This window comes from Curcuma longa, chromosome 20 (genome assembly GCF_044706935.1).
Source record: "Curcuma longa cultivar G26 ecotype Majalengka, Jawa Barat chromosome 20, ITB_CL_G26_1.1, whole genome shotgun sequence".
NCBI lineage: Eukaryota > Viridiplantae > Streptophyta > Magnoliopsida > Zingiberales > Zingiberaceae > Curcuma > Curcuma longa.
In genome coordinates this window covers 237,648-261,173 of record NC_133880.1, presented here as the reverse complement: position 1 = coordinate 261,173, position 23,526 = coordinate 237,648, and the positions used below count along the sequence as shown (strand labels likewise).

General features: G+C 35.0%; 1 protein-coding gene and 1 pseudogene across 1 annotated transcript in view; one reads left to right on the top strand and one right to left on the bottom strand.

Annotated features, from left to right (window-relative positions):
* LOC141813668 (alpha/beta hydrolase domain-containing protein WAV2-like) overlaps positions 1 to 21,320 on the top strand; it is a 36,027-nt gene extending 14,707 nt beyond the window's left edge. The window contains exons 6-8 of the mRNA XM_074701636.1: positions 780 to 944; positions 20,400 to 20,653; positions 20,863 to 21,320. Of these exons, the coding sequence (XP_074557737.1) occupies positions 780 to 944; positions 20,400 to 20,639 (405 nt within the window). The 3' untranslated portion in view covers positions 20,640 to 20,653; positions 20,863 to 21,320. The remainder of the gene's footprint in view (positions 1 to 779; positions 945 to 20,399; positions 20,654 to 20,862) is intronic.
* On the bottom strand, positions 6,686 to 10,651 carry LOC141813151 (uncharacterized; annotated as a pseudogene).
* Positions 21,321 to 23,526: the final 2,206 nt, after the last annotated feature.

Genomic DNA, 23,526 nt, shown 5'->3' with positions numbered 1-23,526 from the left:
TTTTTTTTTTGAACGAAACCTCTTTCTTATTTACTGTTCGACAATTACCTTTTAATTTGTTATGTTACTTCTCTTAGTAGGTATAGTCAAAATGTTCTTTCTCTTATGGTTTAAAATCTCGTACAATGCCGGACGAAACAGTTGAAATGTATTGCTTCGACAAACCACCAAAATTCGACATCTTGAACTGTACCGTAGTTTTGGTCTTTGATTGGAAAGATATGCATGGTGCCGGTGATAGATTAGAGGTTGAAGGAGGAATGGGATGAAACAAGGGAAGGAGACATTATCTGTGTTAGTTTCGATCTTTGACTGGAAAGATACGCATGGATCAGAATGTTATGTTTCGGTAATTTAAAACCATGCTCGGTACATACAATATCTCCTTCCTATGTTTCTTCTCCTTCCTTCTTCAACTCCAATCCGTTATAGACACTATACATCGAAATATCGGCATGATACCGTTTGAGATTTTGAACCTTGCCTTTTCTATTCCATTATCTAGCTACTTTCTACTTGTAATCTGGAAGATTGAAGCCACTATTTGGAATTTATCCTAGTTTTTGTTCAGTATATCTGACTTAAGACTTGTAATTTCGATTCAACATTCAGTGTGGTTTTTTTATTATCCATAGTTCCTAAGTCAATACTGGATTAACATGTTTTTTTTAAGCTCAAGTTCTGGATTAGATCTGGAATTTATATTCATCTTTTGCAGATTTTCAACTCCTGAAGATTATCTGAAGTTCTTGAATCATAATTATCATGTGTTTTTCCAGGTTTCTGCTATCATATTGGAGAACACGTTCACTTCCATCCTTGATATGGCAGCTATGATGTTTCCTTTCCTAAGATGGTTCATTGGTAGCAATGGGCCTAAAGGCCCAAAGATTCTTAATTATTTTGTTCGCTCACCATGGAGCACTATAGATATCATTGATAAGGTCAGTATACATATCCCTGGAATTTGCTGCATAGATAGTTCATTGTCTTATTTTTCATAATTTAAACTTCATTTTGAAAGTTTGTAGCATGCGACAAATTCAGAAATTTAATGTCCTAGAATAGTTGGTACTTGGTATCTTATATTGGCTCAAATTGATTCACTACACCAAAAAGGATGATTGCAGATGCTTTAAAGTATTGACAATAGAAATACCAATGCTTTTCAAAGTGTTGTTAAACTCAAAATAAGTGTTGGCAATCAAGGTGTCACAAATTTTTTACTGTGCTAAGTCCGGCTCTATGAATTTTGTGTGCATCCACTTCTTTTTAACTCAATGCACAAATCATACCAACAAATCTAACTTAAACCTTTTACTATTAGATGTCCTATACCATCATCTAGTAACATCCCATGTGCAATCTACTAAGTCTTTGTAAATTCAATGCACATAACTTGGTAACACAGACAAGCCTAACTTAAACAATTTACCAAACACAAATAAAATCCTGGTTGAACATGACTGCTTTGGACACAATTACACCATCAATGGCTTGCCTCCACCTTTTGGTTTGATACTCATCATATGATGATCATCTAAATGGGTCAATTAGAGCTATAATTATTGTGTTGATACTATATAAAATAAGGAATTAGGTTTAATACTTCAAATGAATGCATGATTACTTGCAAAATGCACCTTTATCGTAGGGTTAGTTGTCACATTTCAATGCCCCTTGACAAAATTTAATGTGGTGCTCATGTGATCCTAATGATCTAATGTTTTAAGGGGTGTCTATTCGTTTGGCATGTGACGATGAGGAATCGACCTAAGGTCCTATGGGTTAGTGAAATCATGCCTTAGGTAATCGAATTTAACTAGGTTACTTTGATGTGTTTGACAGAGTTTAAGTTAGGTTAATACTGTGACTATGAGTTTGTCAATTGTGTAGGCGTAAAAATCTTTGCAAATAACTATAGGTGAGTAGTTGGAAAAGTCTAAGTAAGTTAGGGTTGATCGAGTACTTGACAGATAAGAAGTATAACAAATTTTGACAAATAAGGAATCTAACAGGAATTGGCAAATATAAAAATTCAATGAGGCCAAGGTTGACTAGATACGGAGGATGAAGAAGTCTAACACAAGTTGGTTGATGGAAAAGTCTAAGAAGTCCTTTGTAGATCGAGAAGATCAATAGGAGTTGACAAGATGCTCAAGTGGCGTAGGTGTTAATGAAGAAGGCTTAGAGTGGAGGTGAAGTCAAAGAAGATCTAGAGACACGACCTTTTGGCAAGTAGAGGAATACTCGAAGCCAAGGCCTCTTGCGAAAGGAATACTCAGAGGTGAGGCCTCTTGGCAAGTGAAAGAGGTCTAGAGGTAACGTCTCTTAGTAGATGGAAGAAGCATCGAGGTGAGAACTCTTGGCATGTGAGATGTGAGAGATTATAAAACACTTGTAATCTTGGTTTTTAGTAGACTTTTACCTAGACATGTACTCGACCAAAAAATAGGGTGTTTTTTGTTGTAATTGATGATTGAAGCCTTGACGAGCAAATTCAGTCAACTGAAAGTTAAGCTCAACTACTCATTGAGGAGTCAAGTAAACTCCATTGTTGCTTGTAGACATTCCAAGTATGAATAAAAAAGATCTATTTCAACTTGAATTGCTTGATTGACATGGTTGAAGGAACTTGAGTTAACTGTACAGTTGATTGCCAAAAACAACCTGCTCTTTGTTTGAATTGAGTCAATCAAAGGGTTTCGAGGCAACTGACAAAAGTAATTGTTGGAGGATAAGGTCGCAACAATAGTCATTCTATGTCGACTAGCAGGTGTGAGATGACTATATTCAATTTGAGTCGATTTAATATTATTTGAGTTGATTGGAATCATAGTCAACCAAAAGATAAACTTGTGATCTTATCCAACTGAGTTGATTGAAGACAATAGTTGGCACATAAGGCTTTCATGATCAATGTTTCGGTTGGTTGTCAAGGATTTGAGTTAATTGAATTAAACAACTGTGTGAATGATATTTAAGCTCAATTTGAAGGCTATAAATAGAGGGGAAAGAGGAGTTCGACCAACAATCATCAAGCAACAATCAAGCTATCATTCTACAACATTCACATTGATTTATTTTGTCTTTTATTGTACTTTAATAGTCTTTTATTTTTAAGGCTTAAGGTTTTTTTGATACTTGTGTTTTCTTTCGCTTTTAGTTGATTTATCTTTATTGTAAAAAAAAAGTTATTTGTAAGAGATAAGTTTCTCCGCCTTTAGGAGAATAGACTTGTGGGGTTTTCAATTTTTTTTGGATAAGTAAAAATGGTATATCATGTATCCAAAATGTACAAAATGAGGTTTTAGGGTCTATTTATGTCTGATGTAGTATCAGATTTGAAGACACCTGAAGACTTATATACAATTATCTGCATGCTCTTGAATATCCTCTTAACATCTAACTGACTCTCACAAAAAAAAATTATGATTTCAGATCCTCCATACATAATATATCAGCGATGACAAAGTCAAGTAACAAGCCTTTATCACCACCTTACTCCCTTTGTAATGCCGTCCGAAGACACATATCATCCTCCAATAGGTGGACATCTCTGACGCATATGAAGTCAATCTCGAATCCTCCGCTATAGGTCTGCAATAGGGGGCACTGTAAGAATAGATACTCCTGTGTCTCCATTACCTGTCTGCAAAAAGTGCACTGTTGATCCTTCTGATACTCCTGTTGGTCTCTGGTGGGGATCCTCTGTTATGCCAGCATTCATAAATTGATTGTATGATTTGGTTGAACGTAAGACTATCATATTGTTCGGGCCCATGATACCTTGGGACTAGGATGTTTGAAAAAATCATAAGCTTGAACGACTCCACCATCATCTATAAATCGCTCTGCCAGTCTCTATCTAGCAACCTCAGGTGACCCAACAACCTCAAGGATGAGATCCCGTATGTGTAGTAAACGCTTGATCAATGGGGAATCTGAATGAACTGCTTGCCAAGCAGGTCTATAAATCAACTTGACTCAAGTAGGGATGATGTACCCACTTGATCCATAGTGCATTTTCTATCTCTTGAATCCTCTAGAGAACCTTAGCCAGGAGTGCTAGATTCCATGCCCATAAGTCTTTGAATCCCATGCTGCCCTAGTCTTTCGGTCTACCCATATCCGCCCAAGACACTGGAGGGTGCTTGGACATCCACACGAAAGACCGACAGATGTTATAGACATGGTTGATGATACCTTAAAGTAACGGCGTAATAGAAAGCGAGAAGCACTCGACGCCTTGAAGAACTGAAGTGATAAGCTGCGCCTTACCTACATAAGATAATGTCCTCCATGGCTAGACATTGATATATGTAGGCGGATCAGAGAATCAGTTAGTGGGCTATAATCAGATATACGTAGGCGTTGTGCAGCTAGTCGAATCCCGAGGTACTTGAAGGGCATAGTGCCTTCCTGGAAATATGTGATGGATAGAAACCTACTCCGTGTCATATCATCAACTCTAACGAGGTAAATATTAGACTTTAGGCAATTAACTTAAAGTCCAGCAGTAGAGCCAAAGTCCTGGAAACATGTGATCAATGTGCCCACTGAAATTGTATCACCCTGACTGAAAAGGAGATTATCTGCATAAGCTAAATGAGCCAATCTGAGGTGCCCACACTGTTGATTGAAGCTAAATCCTGGCCGAATCGATCCCGAACTAGTATAGTGATAGAGGATCCCCTATCGTAGTCCTCGGGCTCCTCGAAAAAGACCAAAAGTCTCGCCATTAATTACCAATGAGAAAGTAGTGGTCACACACTCCATAATCCATGTGATAAACTGCTTCGGAAAATTCATCCCACTGAGTGCTTCATGAAGGAAAGCCCAGTGCACTGATTTAAAAGCTCTCTGAAGATCAATCTTCATAATACATCTCAGAGAAATATGCTTTCTACCATATTTTCGACTTGTGGGATTTTCAAAGACTTTACTAGTCGGTAGGCCGTGGAGTAAGACTTGGAGGTTCGAACCATGTTAAATAGTTTTTGTCAGTATTGGGTTACTTTGCTTTTGTTTTTCCGCTGCATATGAACTTTTTTATTTAAGCTTTGCACTTGAATAATTTTTGTCTAAAAATTTGTGGCTATTCACCCCCTCTAACTGCTACCTTAATCCTATAAGGGTGTCCATTTAGTTTGAACTAATTGGATGCTATATTTCAATAATTGTTTTCCGGAACCAATTTCAATAAACTTATCTTACAAATCAAGCTAAAAGTAAACTTAAATCATCAGTTTTATTTTATTTAGTTTGGGTTTGTTGAATCAAAACTTTTCCTAGATAGAAGTTTTGTTTAAGAAAATATATTGGCAATATGTTCAATTGAAATGCCAAATTATAGATCACAACATGAATTTTATAATATATAAATTAAAAAAACTAAATTCATTTAATTCGGTTTGGTTGATATACAAGTATCCAACCAAAATTGTTATATTTTGATTGATTTGAATAGAACTGGATCAATTTAGCTAAACAAAAATCCAAATTGAACTTTTGTTTGTTCACTTTAGTTTTTTTGGTTTGAACCAAATAATTGAGACCCATAATGTCCCATCTCAATATTTGAATGCATGAACTTCTTTGTGTTAATTAATTAATAATGCTTTTTTGGGCATCACCATGATGTTGGTAGGGTGCTTGGAGCTAGAGGGTTTTCTTGATCGGGTGTGAGGTAGTGTGGGGAAATCTTTGCAAGTCCAATTGGATTTTAGTTTAGGGGACCAGGATACAAACTCCTTAGTTTGATGCTTGTTAGGACCAAGGTTTAAAATCTCTACCTGTGTTAAGGTTTCAGTCCTAGACCGAAACGATATAGTTTCGGTACCATATCGTGCTGTGTCAATACGGTTTCGATACTTTTTATTTATATATATAATAATTATTAGATAAATATGTCTATTGTGTATAATTTAAAAATAAGTTGTATATTGATTTTATATAAGTTCTCAATTATTGAACAACTTAATATTGTTAGACAAAAACAAGTAAATATATTTTTCTTTAAAGAAAATTAATATTAATAACTTCAATTAAAATTGATAGTTGATACATTATAATATGTTACTTTACTAATACCAAAGGAGTGGCATAAATCATATGGAAACATTAGTTCTTGTAACATTCTGGTTAGATCAACTCCATAGTTCTCTAACACCTAGATTAAATAATCATCCTATGACATGCAATATTAATATTGATTTCTCCATATGTCCATCAACATGTCTCGATTCACAACTGAAAGTTAGACTTGAATTGACACCATTGAAATCAAAATGGGTACAGGCATAGGATAAGGATAAACATATGTCCTCGAGCTCTGATATAATGGATCACCATATGATGCATTAGAGCTATAATAAGAAGGCTGAGAGTATGATGAACTTCAATCAAAATCAATCTCAGCTAAACTCTTCCTCATATCTTGATAATTATGAGCTTTCTTTTATTTGTCAATCTTGGATTGATGTTGATACTGAGTCTTAATAGTTCTAGCTCTATGCTCATTATCTTGGGTTACATGTGTGTAATCTTTCTCGCATGTTAAAGGCTCCGGTGCTGGAGTAGGGGGAACATAAGTTCTACAACCATCAGATGCATTACCACTGTCATCACTTCCTTGAGTACTTGCACTGTTAGCGACATCACTATCATTATTTCGAACTTCTCGTTAAACTACAATGTTGGAAGGTGATGATGTTTTATCATTGTCATCATATTTTTGCTCATCAATTGCATCGAGTGGATTTTTACTAATTCTCAATTACCTCTTTCTTTAAAAGTAGGAGTTCTGACTTTTCTTTTCTCTTAGTAAAAGTTGCAGGAGCTTTGCATTTGTCTTTTTTTATAAACTTTGGTCTAGTTTAGGGTTGGGATGTTTGAGAACGTTTGGGCCAAGATTTGGAAAATCGAAATTCTTGATCAAAAGATTCATCATCATATTCTTCCTTATTGATATTTCCTCTAGCTTATATTTTTTCAATTTGCTGAGTAAGAAATTGAGATGGTCCTGGTGGATTTCCTACTTCATTATGTAATGAATTCTCAGCCTCAACAATGTTCCACTAATCCATCATTGGATATTCTCAGTTTGGACAAATCCAATATTAAATGGGTTTATATCATCAGACTCTCGTTCTTCTTTCTCTTCTGTTATTGCTCTTAGTTAAAGATACATATTATAATAAACGTAGACTATCTTCTCCAAGCAACGATAAGAAAGACGATTTTGTACTTTTGTATGAATGAGGGAGAAAGCCATCCAATTTCTTTCACAGCCACTTGAAGACGTTGTCTGTGAGAGAATTCGTACTACAATCTTTTTTAAATTTGGAGTTGATCCTTCATATTATAATCACCACTCAGCTATAAGATAAATAAGAATAAAATTAAAATAATATTTATATTTGTTGACAATAATTAATAATAATTTTTACTATATTTACTTGTATCCATTTTATATCTGCATGACACTGCAAAAGGATTGCTAAAAGAACCATATGTTTCTCGAAATAATCGACTTTCATTGCCTGCTAATTTTCTATTTATTCATAATCTTGATATTATATTTCTAAGAGCTAGAGCTATTAATAGTGCTTTATTTGTGTCAAGATTATAACAGTATTGATATGCCAAACCGAGATAATTATCTAAAATAATTAAACATATATAATTATTAATAGCAAATATTAAAAAAATTTATCATTAAAAAATACGTACTGCCAAATGAATATATTTTCTCATTTCGTTGTTTTATCTTGTAGTGATTATATCAATATAATATTGATACTTGGTGATTATAGATGTCTCTTAATTTTGTCTTTTGCTTCATGAATTAGGCGGTAAACGTTGTCCATTTGTGGCTTCTTGTATATATCAATTTTACGTAGAACAATGTATGAGAGTTCTACTGCTATAAGAATATCTGCAATATAGTCTCAAAATTTAACAGATATAATAATGTTTTGCACCTTTTTACCTTCGGTCGTGTTAGAATATCGAGAGATTTTTTAATCCTCAGAAGTGAACATGGTCTTCAATCTGTTTTTTTTCCTAAAATAACAATTTTAGTAGGAGAAAGTGAGTGACAAACGTAGTCGCTCCTGATCGTAGAATCTCTTCATCAATAAATTTCCTCATTAATCTATGAATCCAATGATGATTATAGAGGAATTTTGTTAATGGTTGACTTTTTTTTACTATCTTCTTCACTATATCGAGTTTATCGATATCTGCTATCATTAAATCGATAGTGTGCTATGTATGGTGTCCAAAATGATGTTTGATATTTTTGCTCTAATAACTCTCCAATCCTTTTAAAGTTGATACCATTATCTATAATCACCTACACTATATGTTCTGCGCCTATCTTTTGAACTATATTATCCACTAAATGATATATATAAGGTGCATAATGATAGTATGTAGTTGCATCAATAGATTTATGAAATATCATCTTTCTATTGCAGTATAGTAGAAAGTTGATAATACTCATCCGTGTAGGTCTTGTCCAGTTATCACACATTAACGTAACCTTATATAAGCTCCATTGCTTTTTGCATGATAGGATCAAAGTCTTGATCTTCCACTTGTTCATCTAAATATGGATCAACAATTTCATATGCAGTTGGAGGTTGAATACCAAGATCATATTTTTTGATGTTTGACACCATGCTACGGTAGGAGGTATTGTTTGCTGCATTAAGAATACTATTAAAATGAAAACATTTAGTAATACTTTGACCGATTGATTTCTTCTTCTCTCTTCTATAGGCATCATCAATCCTAGTTTATTTGCTAGTTTGGTTTGAGAATGCTAGTGGATCAATATCAACAATATTAATTGAATGTTTTCATCCTCTAGAAGGAAAAAAATGATCAATACCACCTTGTGTTGAAGAAATACGAACACTTGTACTCCTTTCTAATATTGCTGCAGTAGTTAAGCCATTTCCACTGCACTAACTGAGTCACTTCCACTAGCGCCAACTATAGTATCACTATCGCATATATTGCTCATATTTATATTGAGTTTGAGAGGCACTAAAAACTACTAAAAATTGTTCATCATTTGGAACTTCAATACGACCTTCAAATTCATCATAGGTTGGTTCTTTAGAGTTTTGACTATCAAAAAGTTTACGTTGTTGTTTATACTTTAATGCTTTTTTGCCATCATGTTTCTCTTTCATTGCATGACGAATTTCTTGAGAAACTTTTGGACATTTAGAAACATCCGGATATCCATCAGCAAGATGTTGTTTTAAGCGTATGACCCTACTGTTGTGTCCAATTATATCGCAATGCAAATATTGCCAATGAAATTGATTCTCTAATCGACGTGTATGTCTCTAAGTTATATTATAAGATTGTTGCTTTGGTCTATTACCTATGTATTATAAAAAAAAAGAATAATAAAAAGATCAAATAGTTTACAATAATATTCGTAACTATAACATTAACAAAATTAATATAAGAAAATTATTTGATAAAAAATTATAAGAAGAATATCTAATTTTAATGAAAATAATAAATAAATAAAATAAATATTTTCATATATAAATATTATTTAAATTTTAAAATAATTATTAAAGTACAATAGAAATTTTACTTTAAAATAAAAATTTAAAAATTCATTTAAATAAAGAGATTAATAAAATTAAATTAAATTAATAAATATTATAATTATATTATTAATTATCAATTTAATTAATTATTTATTAATTTATATAATATAGATTTACATAATCACCGTTTATATATTTTATATAATATATATCAAAAATTACAATTTATATATTTTATATACTATATATAAAAAATTACAGCTTATATATTTATTGGTATAAAAGTTTTTAGGTAACGTGAAGAATGTCTTTATCATTGTAAACTTACAAATTAAGTATACAAAGAACAACCTCCTATATAACACATTTTTATAAAGTTGAAACAATCTCATAGGAATATAAATTCAACTTTCTCAATTTAGAATGATAAGAAGTGCACAAGATTATAAGTGTTTTATTAGGAATCATAATTTGACAGCATACCTTTCTCAGAATTCCAAAATAAGAGGCAGATAATCTAAAGTATTTCCTAGGCATAAAGATCACAAGAATCCTAAAGTAGAAAGCTAAGTAAAAATTGTTAATTAGAATATTTTTATTTGTTTACTTTATTTTTTTATATTTTTAATAAAAATATAAAATTCTATATTATAATTATATTAGTTAATTAACAATTTATTTATTTAATTACTAATTTATATAATATATAGTTATAATTTATATAGTAATTAATTATTAATTAGAAATTATATATAAATAATTTAAATATTGCATTTTATAAGAGACTTATATAATACTGATATAATAGATATAACACTAATTATAACTATAAATTTTTATTTTATTTTACGATTAATGATTTTAATTAAAACCGTTATATTAAATTTTAATAAAACCCTATCCTCGCGATTCTGCGATTTCGACTTTCGCCTTTTCTCTCCTCGTGATTTTGTCGCCTCCTTCCCTTTCACGTGATTTTTTCGCCTAGCGACATCTCTACTCTCTCAAGTTGAAATCATACTTTTTTGAAGAGTGGCCTCCACCTTGCCGCAACCTCGCCGTTGCCTCATCGCCGCTATTGATCTATCGTCGATCGTCTCGTTTCATCAATTGCCTTCGCTGATGCTTCAGGTAAGTCTTCATCTGTTTATATAACATTTTTTTTGATTAATCACACTTGTGATCAACAGAAGGAATCGATTGCGCCTTCTGTCGTGTTAATCGATTCCTTCTATTATGCATAATCAATTTCTTCTGTCGCGCATGCGTGACTCACGCGATGGCGCACGTGAAATTGTCGCGCGTGTTATATCGATGTCAGTTCCGTGTCGGAACAGTAAAAGTCATCCGTTTCGAGTGGCACAACACAGTATTTCAATCCTTAGTTGGAACTCAACCCCTACACTATACAAGCCTTGGTACTGTGTCAAGCGAAATGGTCAAAATGTATCATTCTAAATAAATTACCAAAACTATAATACTCAACACTGATAATACTCAACACTGAGATAATATTTCTTGCATTGTTGTATTGATGAGTACCATTTCATGTAACATTCAACACTTCTTGGCATGCTAAAATTATGAAAACATTATTAATCTTTTTTTTTGGTTTTGTTTCCATTGTAATGCTAAAATTGTTTGGCCTCAAAGCAAACATTTGTTTATCTTTTCATACAAGATAATGCTGAAAATTGTTTCAGTCAAACATCGAAACTCTAGCACAATTTGAGATTTCGAACCATCCAACCCATGGTGTGAGGTTTTTGTAACTCTTAAAGCAAACATTTGTTTATCTTTTTCTTTTTCATTTCTTTCTTCTTTCCTTCTAATTCACCATCGACATCAGATATCATATCATCAGCATGATACTAAAACAACATTGTTTCAGTCAAACATCGAAACTCTAGCACAACTTGAGATTTCGAACCATCCAACCTATGGTGTGAGAACTCTTACATATTTAAAACTACATCCAAGTTCTCATAAACTTGCTAAGACATTGCAGTCGGACTCTATAATGCGTTTCTTCAGGGGAACAACCTAGCATTAACATAATAGTTTGATGGATCTATTCATAGAACATTTGCTTGTGTTTGATGTTGATTGACAACCTAACGTAACCCTCAACCTTTTTCATCCAGATTCGGCACTAGCATGGCGGTTTTAAAGAGATTTTGAACCATATACAAGCAAAATTGTTGTTGTTTTCATGTTGCATATCAAAAATGTATCCAAAATGGATGACTTCTCTCAATATTATTTGCATCCCAAAACTGGAAAGAAAATTCACTAGAAAAAGAATTTGAACTTGGACAAACATATGTGATTAATGTAAATTTTGCACCGTACAACTTGCAAAGGCCATCTATACATTAATTCAACTTGGCATTTTGACTAGAAGTGGGTCAATGTAGTTAAATTACTTAAATTGTCCAAATAATACCCAAGCCTTGAGTTATTTAAGTACACTTTAAAATAGAGCTGTCAATTTGGGTTGGGTCCGTCGGGTTGGCTTGCCCCGTCAAATAATTTAAGCGGATTGAGTTGAAATTTTATCAATCCATTTTAAGGTGGGTTCAGGTGGGCTGACCCGCTAGGTCCGCAACCTACGTGGGTCTGGCCCGTGGGGGGCTTGGGTTAGTCCGCGGGTTGAGAAAGCTTTTTTTTTTTTTTGAAATTTAAAATAAAAGTAGAAAACTCAACGGATTAGTGGGCTTGACTCGTGTAAATCACAATCTAAACTTAAAAATTTCAACTTGACCCATTTAAACTATAATTTGAACGTAAAAATTTTAATATTTTATATACTTTTTTATTTTTTGACAGACCCGTGAGTTGGCCTGCCTAACCCGCAACCTGCTTTGGGTTGGGTTGGGTTGGGTTGGAGATTTTCCAGTCCACTAAGTTGGTGGGTTGGGCCGCTCCCACCCCGCCATATGACGGATTTCTGGTAGGTTGACTCATCTCGTCATGAGTTGATATGGAATCATAGTCTACTGATTGTTTATTTGCTAATAAAAGAAATTGGCATGAAAATTAGATATTGTTGGTATGACCAAAATCAATCTTCAGTTATTTTAATGGTTTTCATCCATTTTCAACTTCAAGATCTAAGGTGTTGAGAGCATATGGATAACTTAGTTCGATGTCGATTGCAAAATTTTGTTCTACACCTTTTAACTTAGTCTTGAACTTTCGTAGAGATGATTATGTGTAGAACCATCAATGCATTATCTTAAATGTTCTAGGTCTAGTTGGCCTCAATCTAATGGTTTGGACGTTAAGATGTTAATAATAAGCAGGCTATAATTCCAACGAATATTTGCTTACCTATTTTGGATTTTCCTGTCCAATTAAATGTTAGTAAGGTTACTCTGGCATGGTTGTAATTTTAACTTGTTAATGTTTAATCAAAACATCTTGAGAAACAAATCAGTGACATTGCCATGTCTAATAAGTGCAAGATCCTGGATGATGACAATAACCAAGTAGTAGAAGCAATCAAATATGACTTGTTGATGATCCGTTTAATCCAATCTTCAGGTTCATTTCCTACTTCAATAGAATGAGTTCTATGCCTGGTGCATGAGGTTTCCAATGCAGGTTCCAGGAACGAGCAAATTTATGATTCTACTTTTGTGAGAACAAAATCTTTTCCTATGCTTTACACCTTCATTGACTGTGTCTCAAAAAACCAAGTTTATATATGCAGTAAGATTGGCACATTTTTAAAATTATGTGATTCAAGTGTTTTATGGTATTGAAGGTACTGGCAACAAAGTTGCTAAAGGCCTGGAAGTTGTTCCCATTTATTTATTCTAATAAGTTGTTGGATGATTATTTGGTGATTCTAGGCTAGAGACTACTTATCTTTTTTGGGTGTCATGGTTTACCTTTGGCCAATATGCATTATGCACTAATACTAATTTGAGAGTTTGTCAGTGGGATTGGTTTTTTTCTGTTAATTGCAAATATTAGTAAGGCTGGTATGGTCTTGGTTATTGATTGTTTCATGGAATGAGCTTCTGTAAGTAGGACCATGGTTTCAAGTGTTAATTAGTATCGGCTGGCATGGTTAAAATCTAGCATTCCAATCGTTAATTGATATTGATATTGATATTGTATCTCAAGTAGTAAATGTTAGTGTGTTTCTTGTGTTGATATGGTTTTGGTGTTACCAAGCAAGATAGGGCTTGTCTTGGCCATTACCATCCAGAATTAATCAAGTTCGAAAATTCACTTCCCTTACCCATCTCTGCCTATTACAATGAGATGAAACACTATAAAGAGGGAGGGGAAGAGGATATGCACTAATGGTTGGTACTGGTCAAGATAGGAAGGCTCTCTTCCTATTAATCTTTGTTTGATTTCATCTACTCGTTATGGGAAGGAGCTAGAACACTTGGGAGGTGGAGGGGAAGAGGAAACACACCAATGGTTGGTACTGATTGAGATAGGAAGTTTCTTTTCCTATTAATCATTGTTTGATTTCATCTACTGGTTATGGGGAGGAGCTAGAACATTTGGGAGGTGGAGGGGAAGAGGAGATGCATTGGAGCACCAACATTAGCAATGAAGAGTGATAGAAAAGCTGGGGAAATTGAAATGTATCCATATTTTGTACTATACCTTATCTAACTTCAATTGTGTCAGGCTAACTCCATCTGCTAGTGATTAGCTGAGATACGTATCTTATAAATATTTCTAGTATCAGATATTATGAGGATTATTTAATATAGAACTTGAAAAATTATGATATTAATTTCAATAGGATTCCACATGATTCAATTCTCCTATTAAATGCACGGCATTCATTTTAGTAATAAGGTAATCATTAGTCAAATTATTCTTGTATTTTGTAACTTTTTGCTGATTCAATTGACTTTATGATTGGTAGAGGCTTATATATAGAGTTGAACAAACTGAGTCAAAAGGGGATTATTGGATTAAAATTCATTTGAATTCATTTCAAAATGCTTTGAAGCATGTTTAAGTGTGTTGAATGTGAGAACAATATGGTACCGGCTTGGACTGTTTTGACCGGGGACCAAAACTCATGATATTTTAAACCTGGACTAGGACAGTTACCAAGCTAGTTTTTAGTGTTTAAAAACAGTCAGTTAGGTAGAGAACAAATAAAAATACTCCACGAACTTTTAGTTTCCTTCACAACTCATCTCCAAAATATAAATGAATTTCACTCTACTCCTGTTCATATTTCATACAAATGAGCTGGGCCACCTTAATATTATCTGAATTATAAGTCCATTTACCTCTCCAGTTGAAGTAGGGTCTTGCTTAGTCGACCTTCATGTGTACAAGTTCCCATAATTGTTCTAAAGATATTTTCATGTGGCTGCATATGCACCAGCAAACACAGGTGCAGGGTTCACATAAGCATACGTGATCACATATCCTAGTTATGTGTAAAATAATACATGAAATCTTATTTCATTACAAGAAATAGGCCCTATTTATATACAGATTTTAGGGACCTATTCTAGGAGACCTATTCTAGGAAAATATATATTTTTATAGGCTAATATCCCTAAATATTCTAACATTCCCTATAAGCTGGAGAATATAAATCATATGCACCCAGCTTGTTACATATGTAGTCGATTCGAAGACCTTTCAGTGACTTAGTGAATATATCTGCTAGTTGATCATGTGAGTTAACAAAACTAGTAGATATTTCACCAGATATGACTTTCTCTCTGACAAAGTGACAGTCGATTTCAATATGCTTTGTCCTCTCATGAAAAACTGGATTCGAGGCGATATGCATGGCGGCTTGGTTGTCACATATAAGTGACATTTGTGTAACCTCTTCAAATCATAGTTCTTGAAGCAACTGTTTGAGCCATATAAGCTCTTGACTGGCTATGACCATAGTTTAATATTTTGCCTCTGCACTGGATCTTGCTACAACATTCTGCTTTTTTGCTTTTCCAAGAAACAAGATTATCTCCGACAAATATACAAAACCCAGAAGTAGATTTCCTATCAATGGGAGATCCTGCCCAATCGGCATCAGAATACCCTACAACTCGAGTATGCCCTTTGTCTCCGTACAAAAAACACTTTCCTGGAGCGCCTCTGATATATCGGATAATGCAAGTCACAGCATCCCAATGTTCCTTGCATAGAGAGTTGAGAAATTGACTTACTATACTTACTGCAAATGAGATATCCGGACGAGTAACAGTAAGGTAGCTTAGTCTCCCTACTAATCGTGTGTATCGTTCAGGATTTGAAAGAGACTCCCCCTGATTTGGCAGGAGTTTGATATTAGGATCCATGGGGTTGTCAACTGTCTTTGAGTTTAACATGCCTGTTTCTTCTAGAATTTCCATTGCATACTTCCTTTGAGATATGATAATCCCATCTTTGTACTGTGCTACTTCTATTCTCAAAAAATATTTGAGTTTGTCGAGATCTTTTGTCTGGAAATGTTTAAAAAGATGCTGTTTTACCTGTGAAATCCCGAGATGATCACTACCTGTGATAACAATATCATCAACATAAACTACTAAGTAGATGCAACCAGTAGATGAGTGGCGATAAAAGACAATGGTCAGCCTCACTCCGGGTCATGTCAAACTGTTGAATTACAGTACTAAATCTACCGAACCATGCTCTGGGAGACTGCTTGAGGCCATATAAAGATTTCTGCAGGCGACATACAAGACCAGAAGACTCCCCCTGAGCAACAAAACACAGAGGTTGCTCTATGTAGACTTCCTCGAGCAGGTCACCGTGTAAGAAAGCATTTTTGATGTCCAATTGATAAAGAGGCCAATGTCGAATCGCAGCAATGGACAGGAATAGACGCACAGAGGACATCTTGGCAACAAGAGAAAAAATGTCCCTATAATACAATCCGAAGATCTGAATATAGCCCTTAGCAACGAGGCGAGCCTTAAGCCGGGCAACCTTTCCATCTGGACCAATTTTCACCGTATATACCCATCGACAACCGACAACTGACTTCCCTGGTGGTAGAGGAACGAGATCCCAAGCCCCACTGCTTTGTAAGACACATTTCATCGAGCATAGCCTGTTTCCATCCTGGATGGGCAAAGGCATCACCTGCAGTCTTCGGAAGAGAAACAGACGACAAAGAGGAAAGACAAGAATAATAGAAAGGAAAAATACGATGATAACTCAAAGAAACATAATGAGAAGGATTACAAGTGGAACGCATACTTTTCCGAAGTGCAATGGGAATATCAGACTCAGGAGATGGGATCGGAGGAAGAGGCGAAAGACTTGGCTCCAAAGATGTGTCCATGGCAGCGTCAGTGGTGGGCAGTGGCAAAGCAGGACGAGGACGACGCTGATAAACCTGTAATGGAGGAGATGGGGCGTTTGGCAATGGAGGAGATGGGGAAGGAGGTGACAGAGACATCTTCGGAGGATAAAAGATAGTCATTGGCGCAGGCATAGAAGGAGAAAACTCGAACGGAGATCCATTAGATCCAAAAAATGGAACCGAATCAAAGAACGTGACATCAGTAGAGATGAAGTATCGACGGAGAGTAGGGGAATAACATTTGTACCCTTTTTGAGACCGTGAGTATCCAAGGAAAAAAAGAAAAAGACACATTTATGAGACCGAGGAGAGAGTTTGTCAATGCCAGGATCGAGAGTATGAGTAAAACATATAGAACCAAAGACCTTAGGTGGTAAAGGATGAAGAGACTGATGAGGATAAAGAATATGATGAGGTATTTGACCATGTAGAGTAGAGGAAGGCATGCGATTGATGAGATAGCACGCAGTAAGTACAGCGTCACCCCAAAACCGATGAGGAACATGAGAATGGAGAAGAAGAGTTCGGGTGGTCTCAAGAAGATGACGATTTTTGCGTTTAGCAACTCCATTCTGTTGAGGGGTATGAGGACAAGACGTCCGATGCAACACACCATGATACGCCAAGAAGGTCTGAAACGGAGTAGATAGATACTCACGTGCATTATCACTCTGCAAAGTTCGAAGAGAATACCAAATTGAGTTTTAATTTCATCGAAAAAAGATTGAAAAAGAGAGAATAACTCCGAACGATCCTTCATCAGATATAACCAAGTACAATAGGAAAAATCGTCTATAAAGGTAACAAAATATCGTGACCCCAATGTAGAAGAAACACGACTCGGACCCCAAACATCGGAATGAACCAAAGCAAAGGGGGACGTAGTTCGACTCACAGTGCGAGAAGAAAAAGAACTACGAACATGCTTTCCTAATTGACATGACTTACAAGATAAAGACTCTAAGTGAGAAAGACCAGGATGTAATTGTTTCAACTTATCAAGACCAGGATGTCCCAACTGAGCATGAATAAGAAGTGGAGATGCCGCCACCGAACCAACAAGAGAGGATTGTTGAAGTCGATATAGGCCATGAGACTCACATCCGAAGCCAATCATCCTCCCTGTACTCCGGTCCTGTAAGGAAACAGAAGATTTAGTAAACGAGATGACACAATCAAGAGACCGAGTAAGTTGACTAATGGATAATAAATTAAAGGGAGCACCGGGAACATAAAGAACATTATGAATAGAAAAAGACGGAGAATGATGAACAATACCAACACCCTAGGACTGAGTTTGAGAACCATTTGCCATGGTGACAAAGGGTAAATAACCAAAAGTAGAGAGAGAAGAAAAAAGAGATCTATTACTAATGATATGATCGGTGGCCTCGGAATCGAGAATCGATGGACTCGAAGAGTGAGATATGCCAGCAAAGGAATTACCAGTGAGTGCAATGACAGCAGGTGAATCAGAAGCCTGATCCTTATACCATTTCAGAAAGTCGTCATAGGAAGGCGGTGGGGTCAGATTTGGTGGCAACTGTGAAGTGGAAATTGAAGGAGTGACAGAACTCTAGAAGATCTACGCAGCACGGGGAGGTCGACCATGTAGACTCTAACATTTATCAATCGTGTGTCCTGGTCGGTAGGGGTCAACCCATGACGGGGCGGGCCAACCCACGGCAGGCCCATCATATGGCGGGGCGGGACGGGCTAACCCACCAACTTGGCGGGTTGGGAAATCTCCAACCCAACCCAATTCAAGGCGGGTCGCGGGTTAGGCGGGCCAACCCGCGGGCCTGTTAAAAAATAAAAAAAATATTAAAAATTTTAAGTTTAAATTATAATTTAAATTGATTAACTTGAAATTTTTAAGTTTGAATTATAATTTTTAAACTTGAATTGTAATTTGAATGGATCAAACCCACTAATTTATTGAGTTTTCTACTTTAATTTTAAAATTTAAAATAAATAAATAAACTTTCTCAACCCGCGGGCCAACTCACGCAGGTCGCGGGCTTAGGTGGGCCAACCCATCTGAACCCATCTTAAAATGGGTTAATAAAATTTCAACCCAATCTGCTTAAATTACTTGGCGGGGCGGGCCAACCTAGCGGCCCTAACCCAAATTGACGGCTATACTGGTCGGTAGCAATGATCACACCAAGGGCATCCTTTGCCACCCTTACGAGGTAGAGGTCTGTTGTTTCGAGAGACCAAAGTTGATGAGTCAACATGATTGGAAGAAGGCAATGCCAAGACTTTGGCAGAGACACGAAGGAGAGTTGCCTAGGTACTGTCCATGGTAGCCTCTGTGGGGCTACCCAAGATCTGATCACGAACATGAGAATAATCTGTGGGCAAACCATATAAAACCAGAGACATAAAAAATTTATTCCAATTTTCAAGCTCTGCAACAGGAGTGGCCGCAGGTGGAAGCAGTTCATTGAAGTCACAAAGAAGGCTAGACACCGAACTCAGATAAGTTGACATAGAATCCTTAATCTGATGGGCACTGAGAATGGTCATGAGAATGATCCCTAAATATTCTAACATTATGCTTAATTTAAAATAGCTATATAATAAAAAAAAATAAGAAGAAAAAACATGAAAGGAGAAAAATTATGTGACCTAATAAGATTTGATGTTGTCAAGGAAAGATTTCTTTATGGTAAAGAAAAGAGATTACACCAGTTATGCTTGATGCTAGATTTAATAGCTAGGTTTAATGAGCTCAACCAAGATGGAGTTTCAAATTCATTTATATCAAGTGATATAAATAAATGAATGACTACATGACACAAATGAAGAGAGAGGAGCGAGATGATTAGGAGGAAGTCAACTATGATTGAACTTCCTTAGCAAGATTAACAGATTAAATTCTGGAGTTGTTTGCATAACCAGTACAAGTTGTCTATTACAACTGTTGGAATATTTATTCTGCTTGCATTTTCCTTTTGTTATTCGTGATAGAGTTACATTATTTTTATTTATTATGATGTTGTCTGCATATACTTTTCAAAGTTTTGTTCCCACTGATTTGTGTTTTAGGAATAGTAATGTACCCTTATTAAAATCTGCAGAGCCATCTCTCTGCATTGCTGTAGCTCTTGGCCATCAACAAAAAGTTAATAGTCAAGATAATGATATCCATTCCAAAGGCCTAAACTCCAGACTAAATACCAGACTGCAATACTATGCATATAGAAATAATATTTAGAAACCTCTGCCATGAACCATCTAATCTAACAGGGAATCTGATACTGATCTAAAAGTCTCCACATTGACAAACCATCATTTTCTATAAATGTTTACTTTTGATGTTAAAACTTCATCGTCGTCAAACCATGGGATTATTAGGATAGTTCACTCCCTACTTTGGAATGCCATTCTTGATATTTACTTTTTAAAATTCTGCTTCCATATTTTTAATCTATATGCTTGTTAAGCAAATAGCTGTGGATGGAGATGTTTTACAGGTTTGCTTTGTCATGCAGATTGAACAGCCTATTTTGTTTCTATCTGGGTTGCAAGATGAGTTAGTTCCCCCTTTGCACATGCAGATGCTGCACTCTAAAGCTATAGAAAATAACCCGGATTGCAGATTTGTGGATTTTCCAAATGGCATGCACATGGATACATGGTACTCTGGTGGTGATCGGTATTGGCGAACAATCCAGTTGTTCTTGGACCAGTATGTTGCAGAGATCAAAGAGTTTAATACTAATGCAAAGTAGGTGACCACAAGGGGGTAAGTCAGATCTTCCCTCACTGTGAAATGAAATTTGCTTATAAATCTGCCTGCACCAAAAGTTGATAGATTGAATTTACTACTTTTTGGATAGTTGCACTATTCATCTAATGTCTATCTCTATGTGGGGATTGTTGAATTGTAGCAAGCAGTGAAATTTTGGCAATTGTATGCATTTGCTACTTCTTGACATTTGCATGTCCTTGTAGATGAGGCAGCAGGGTGATCTTCAATACTTTAGACCAGCTCTTTGTGTAGTATGCAAACCAAACGCCAAAGATGCTGCAGCAATTCTATATTTAAACGCAACCAACCAGCCATCCAGTTGCGCTGTTCATCCAGGCAGTTTAGCAAAGTTTTTTTGAGCACACCCAGAAAATGTGGAAGGTGTGGCTATGAATCATCTGCTTCGACTTCCCATAACTTAATACTAACAGATTTGTTTGCATGGAATAAGTTTGAGAGTTTAACTGAGACAAGCATCATACCTGTAATTTTTGTCATTATAATGTTTTGGAGATCAAAGTACCTAATGTGGATGCAAAGTAGATAACAGTGGTAAGTTATCTTACCAGATCTCTTCCCTAGTTATCAAGTGCAAATGTGCTCATGGGTCTGACTGCACCAGAAGTTTTAAATTTAATATTTACTGCCATTTGGATAGTTACACTATTTGTCTAATGTGTAACTCAATATGGTGTTTGCGAGCCAACAGCCTAAGTTAGTTATAGATCCTCAAAGTTGTAAGATTAAGAACAAGGGATTAAAGAAGAGATTTTAGCTCGAAGACCAAACTTAGTTTACTTACACATTTCAATGAAGTTCATGAAAGTAGGATTAAGGAACTTAATGTAGAGAAAAGATACTTTGAGGAATCAAGTAGATTTCTTGAAGTTAGCTTTAGAAAAAATTTGCTCAAATATCGTGAACATGATTATTGGGATCCAAAAAGTAAATTTTAGCAATAATGGCTAAACTAGGAGGCAACTAAGAAAGAAAAAAAAATGATATTTTATTGAGCTGCGTAATCAAGTTTTGGTATTATCCAAATCACGTATTCAACTTTCATAATGTTCAAATCATGTATTAATATTTCTGAAATATTCTTTTCTCTCTACGTTCATCAATCATTTTCAAATCAAAATATCTATTCTTGAAAATCTCTTTAATGTATTTATATCTTCGGATCTAAATTTGATGGTATAAATGGAGAGCAGTAAAATTTTACACTTATAAAGATTTGATAAAATTTATCACAAGCTCATTATAAGATTTAGGATAATGATTCTCATTAATTAATACCACTGATGAGTTCTTGGAACTCTTTGTTTAGAAAAATATCAAATTTTTGAAATTTTGAATTGTGTAAGTCAATCAGTCAGTTTCATTTGAAATTAACTAATGGAGTTAAGAAACTTTGAATCACTTTAAATCAAAATTAATGTACTTCTGAAAATCTTTTAATATATCTATGCTCTCACATCTGAATTTGATAGCATAAATTAAGAGTAGTAAAATTTTAAACTAAAGACTCGATAAAATTTATCACAAGTTCATTATATGGCTTAGGACAATGATACTTACCAACCAACACATCTTAGGACTCTCCTTGTTCGAAAAATATTAAATTTTTGAATTTTTGTTGTAGGTCAATCAGTCAATGTACTCTTAAAAATCTCTTTAATATATTTATTCTCTCAAATATGAAATCGATAGTGTAAATTGAGAGCAATGAATTTTTGAATTAATAGAGTAAAAATTTAGAGATGTGTTCTCAATTTAATTCATTGCTTTCAATTTAGATTATCAAATTTAGATCTGAGTGCATAAATAAATTAAGGAGGGTTTCAAGAGTACATTGATTTTAATTTGAAGTGATTCAAAGTTCTTTAGGTCCATCATTCAATTTCGAATGAAACTGACTGATGGACCTATAGAGAATGAGAAGAGGTATTTCAAGAATATGGTACATGATTTGAGTATTATAAAAGTACCTAATTATAAAAGGTACGTGATTTGGATAACATCAAAACTTGCTTATGTGTTTCAGTCAAATGCCAAAGAAAAAACTTATCATTGTCTTATTGCAAGGGACAATCCAAAACTAAGACTATTAGTAGAAGATGGATTTATAAGGAATGGTTGGTGAATTTGGTTGGGCCAAACATATATTGGTGGCCCAAGTCTTTCACCACTCATTAGTGAATTTTGTAGAAGTAAAATTTATGTTGAATTTAATTCAATATCCATTTAGTATGTTTGACTTGATACTTTGCTTTGATTGAAGTTGCATGATCACATAGTAAAGATAAGAATATCTCGTTTTACATCTCACTCTTCTACAAAAAAGGTAGAATCTGCTACCCCAGCGGCCCTACACGGTCGACCCCACGACCATCTGTGAGGAGGTAAATTGAGAAACTACAGTTGGTCACGACGGAGGAGGGTGTTGCTCGACTTCGTCGAGAATCGAACCCTTGTCCTTTTTTGCAAGTCTGCTCCGTCGTAACCAACTCAGCTATGCCTTGGGGGCGTTTTACATCTCACTCAAACAATATGGGTGAATTTCATATTTTGCATTAAGGAACATAGATATCAAGTGAGATGTGATGAATGTGGTAAAGGGTGGTGAATACCATTTTTTATATGAAGTGTGCCCTATAAAAAATATATCCTGCAAAAATGAAATAAAAAATAAAATAGAGAACACAAAATTAAAAATCAAACTAGGGGCACATTAATTTAATATGGTTCATGATTTTTCAGAACTATCGTCCCCGGGGCATGGATGAGTTGGTTACTATGAGATAGACTTATTAAAGTAGGCAAGAGTCGAATCTCGATGAAGTTGAGATAATGTCCTCCCCCACAGT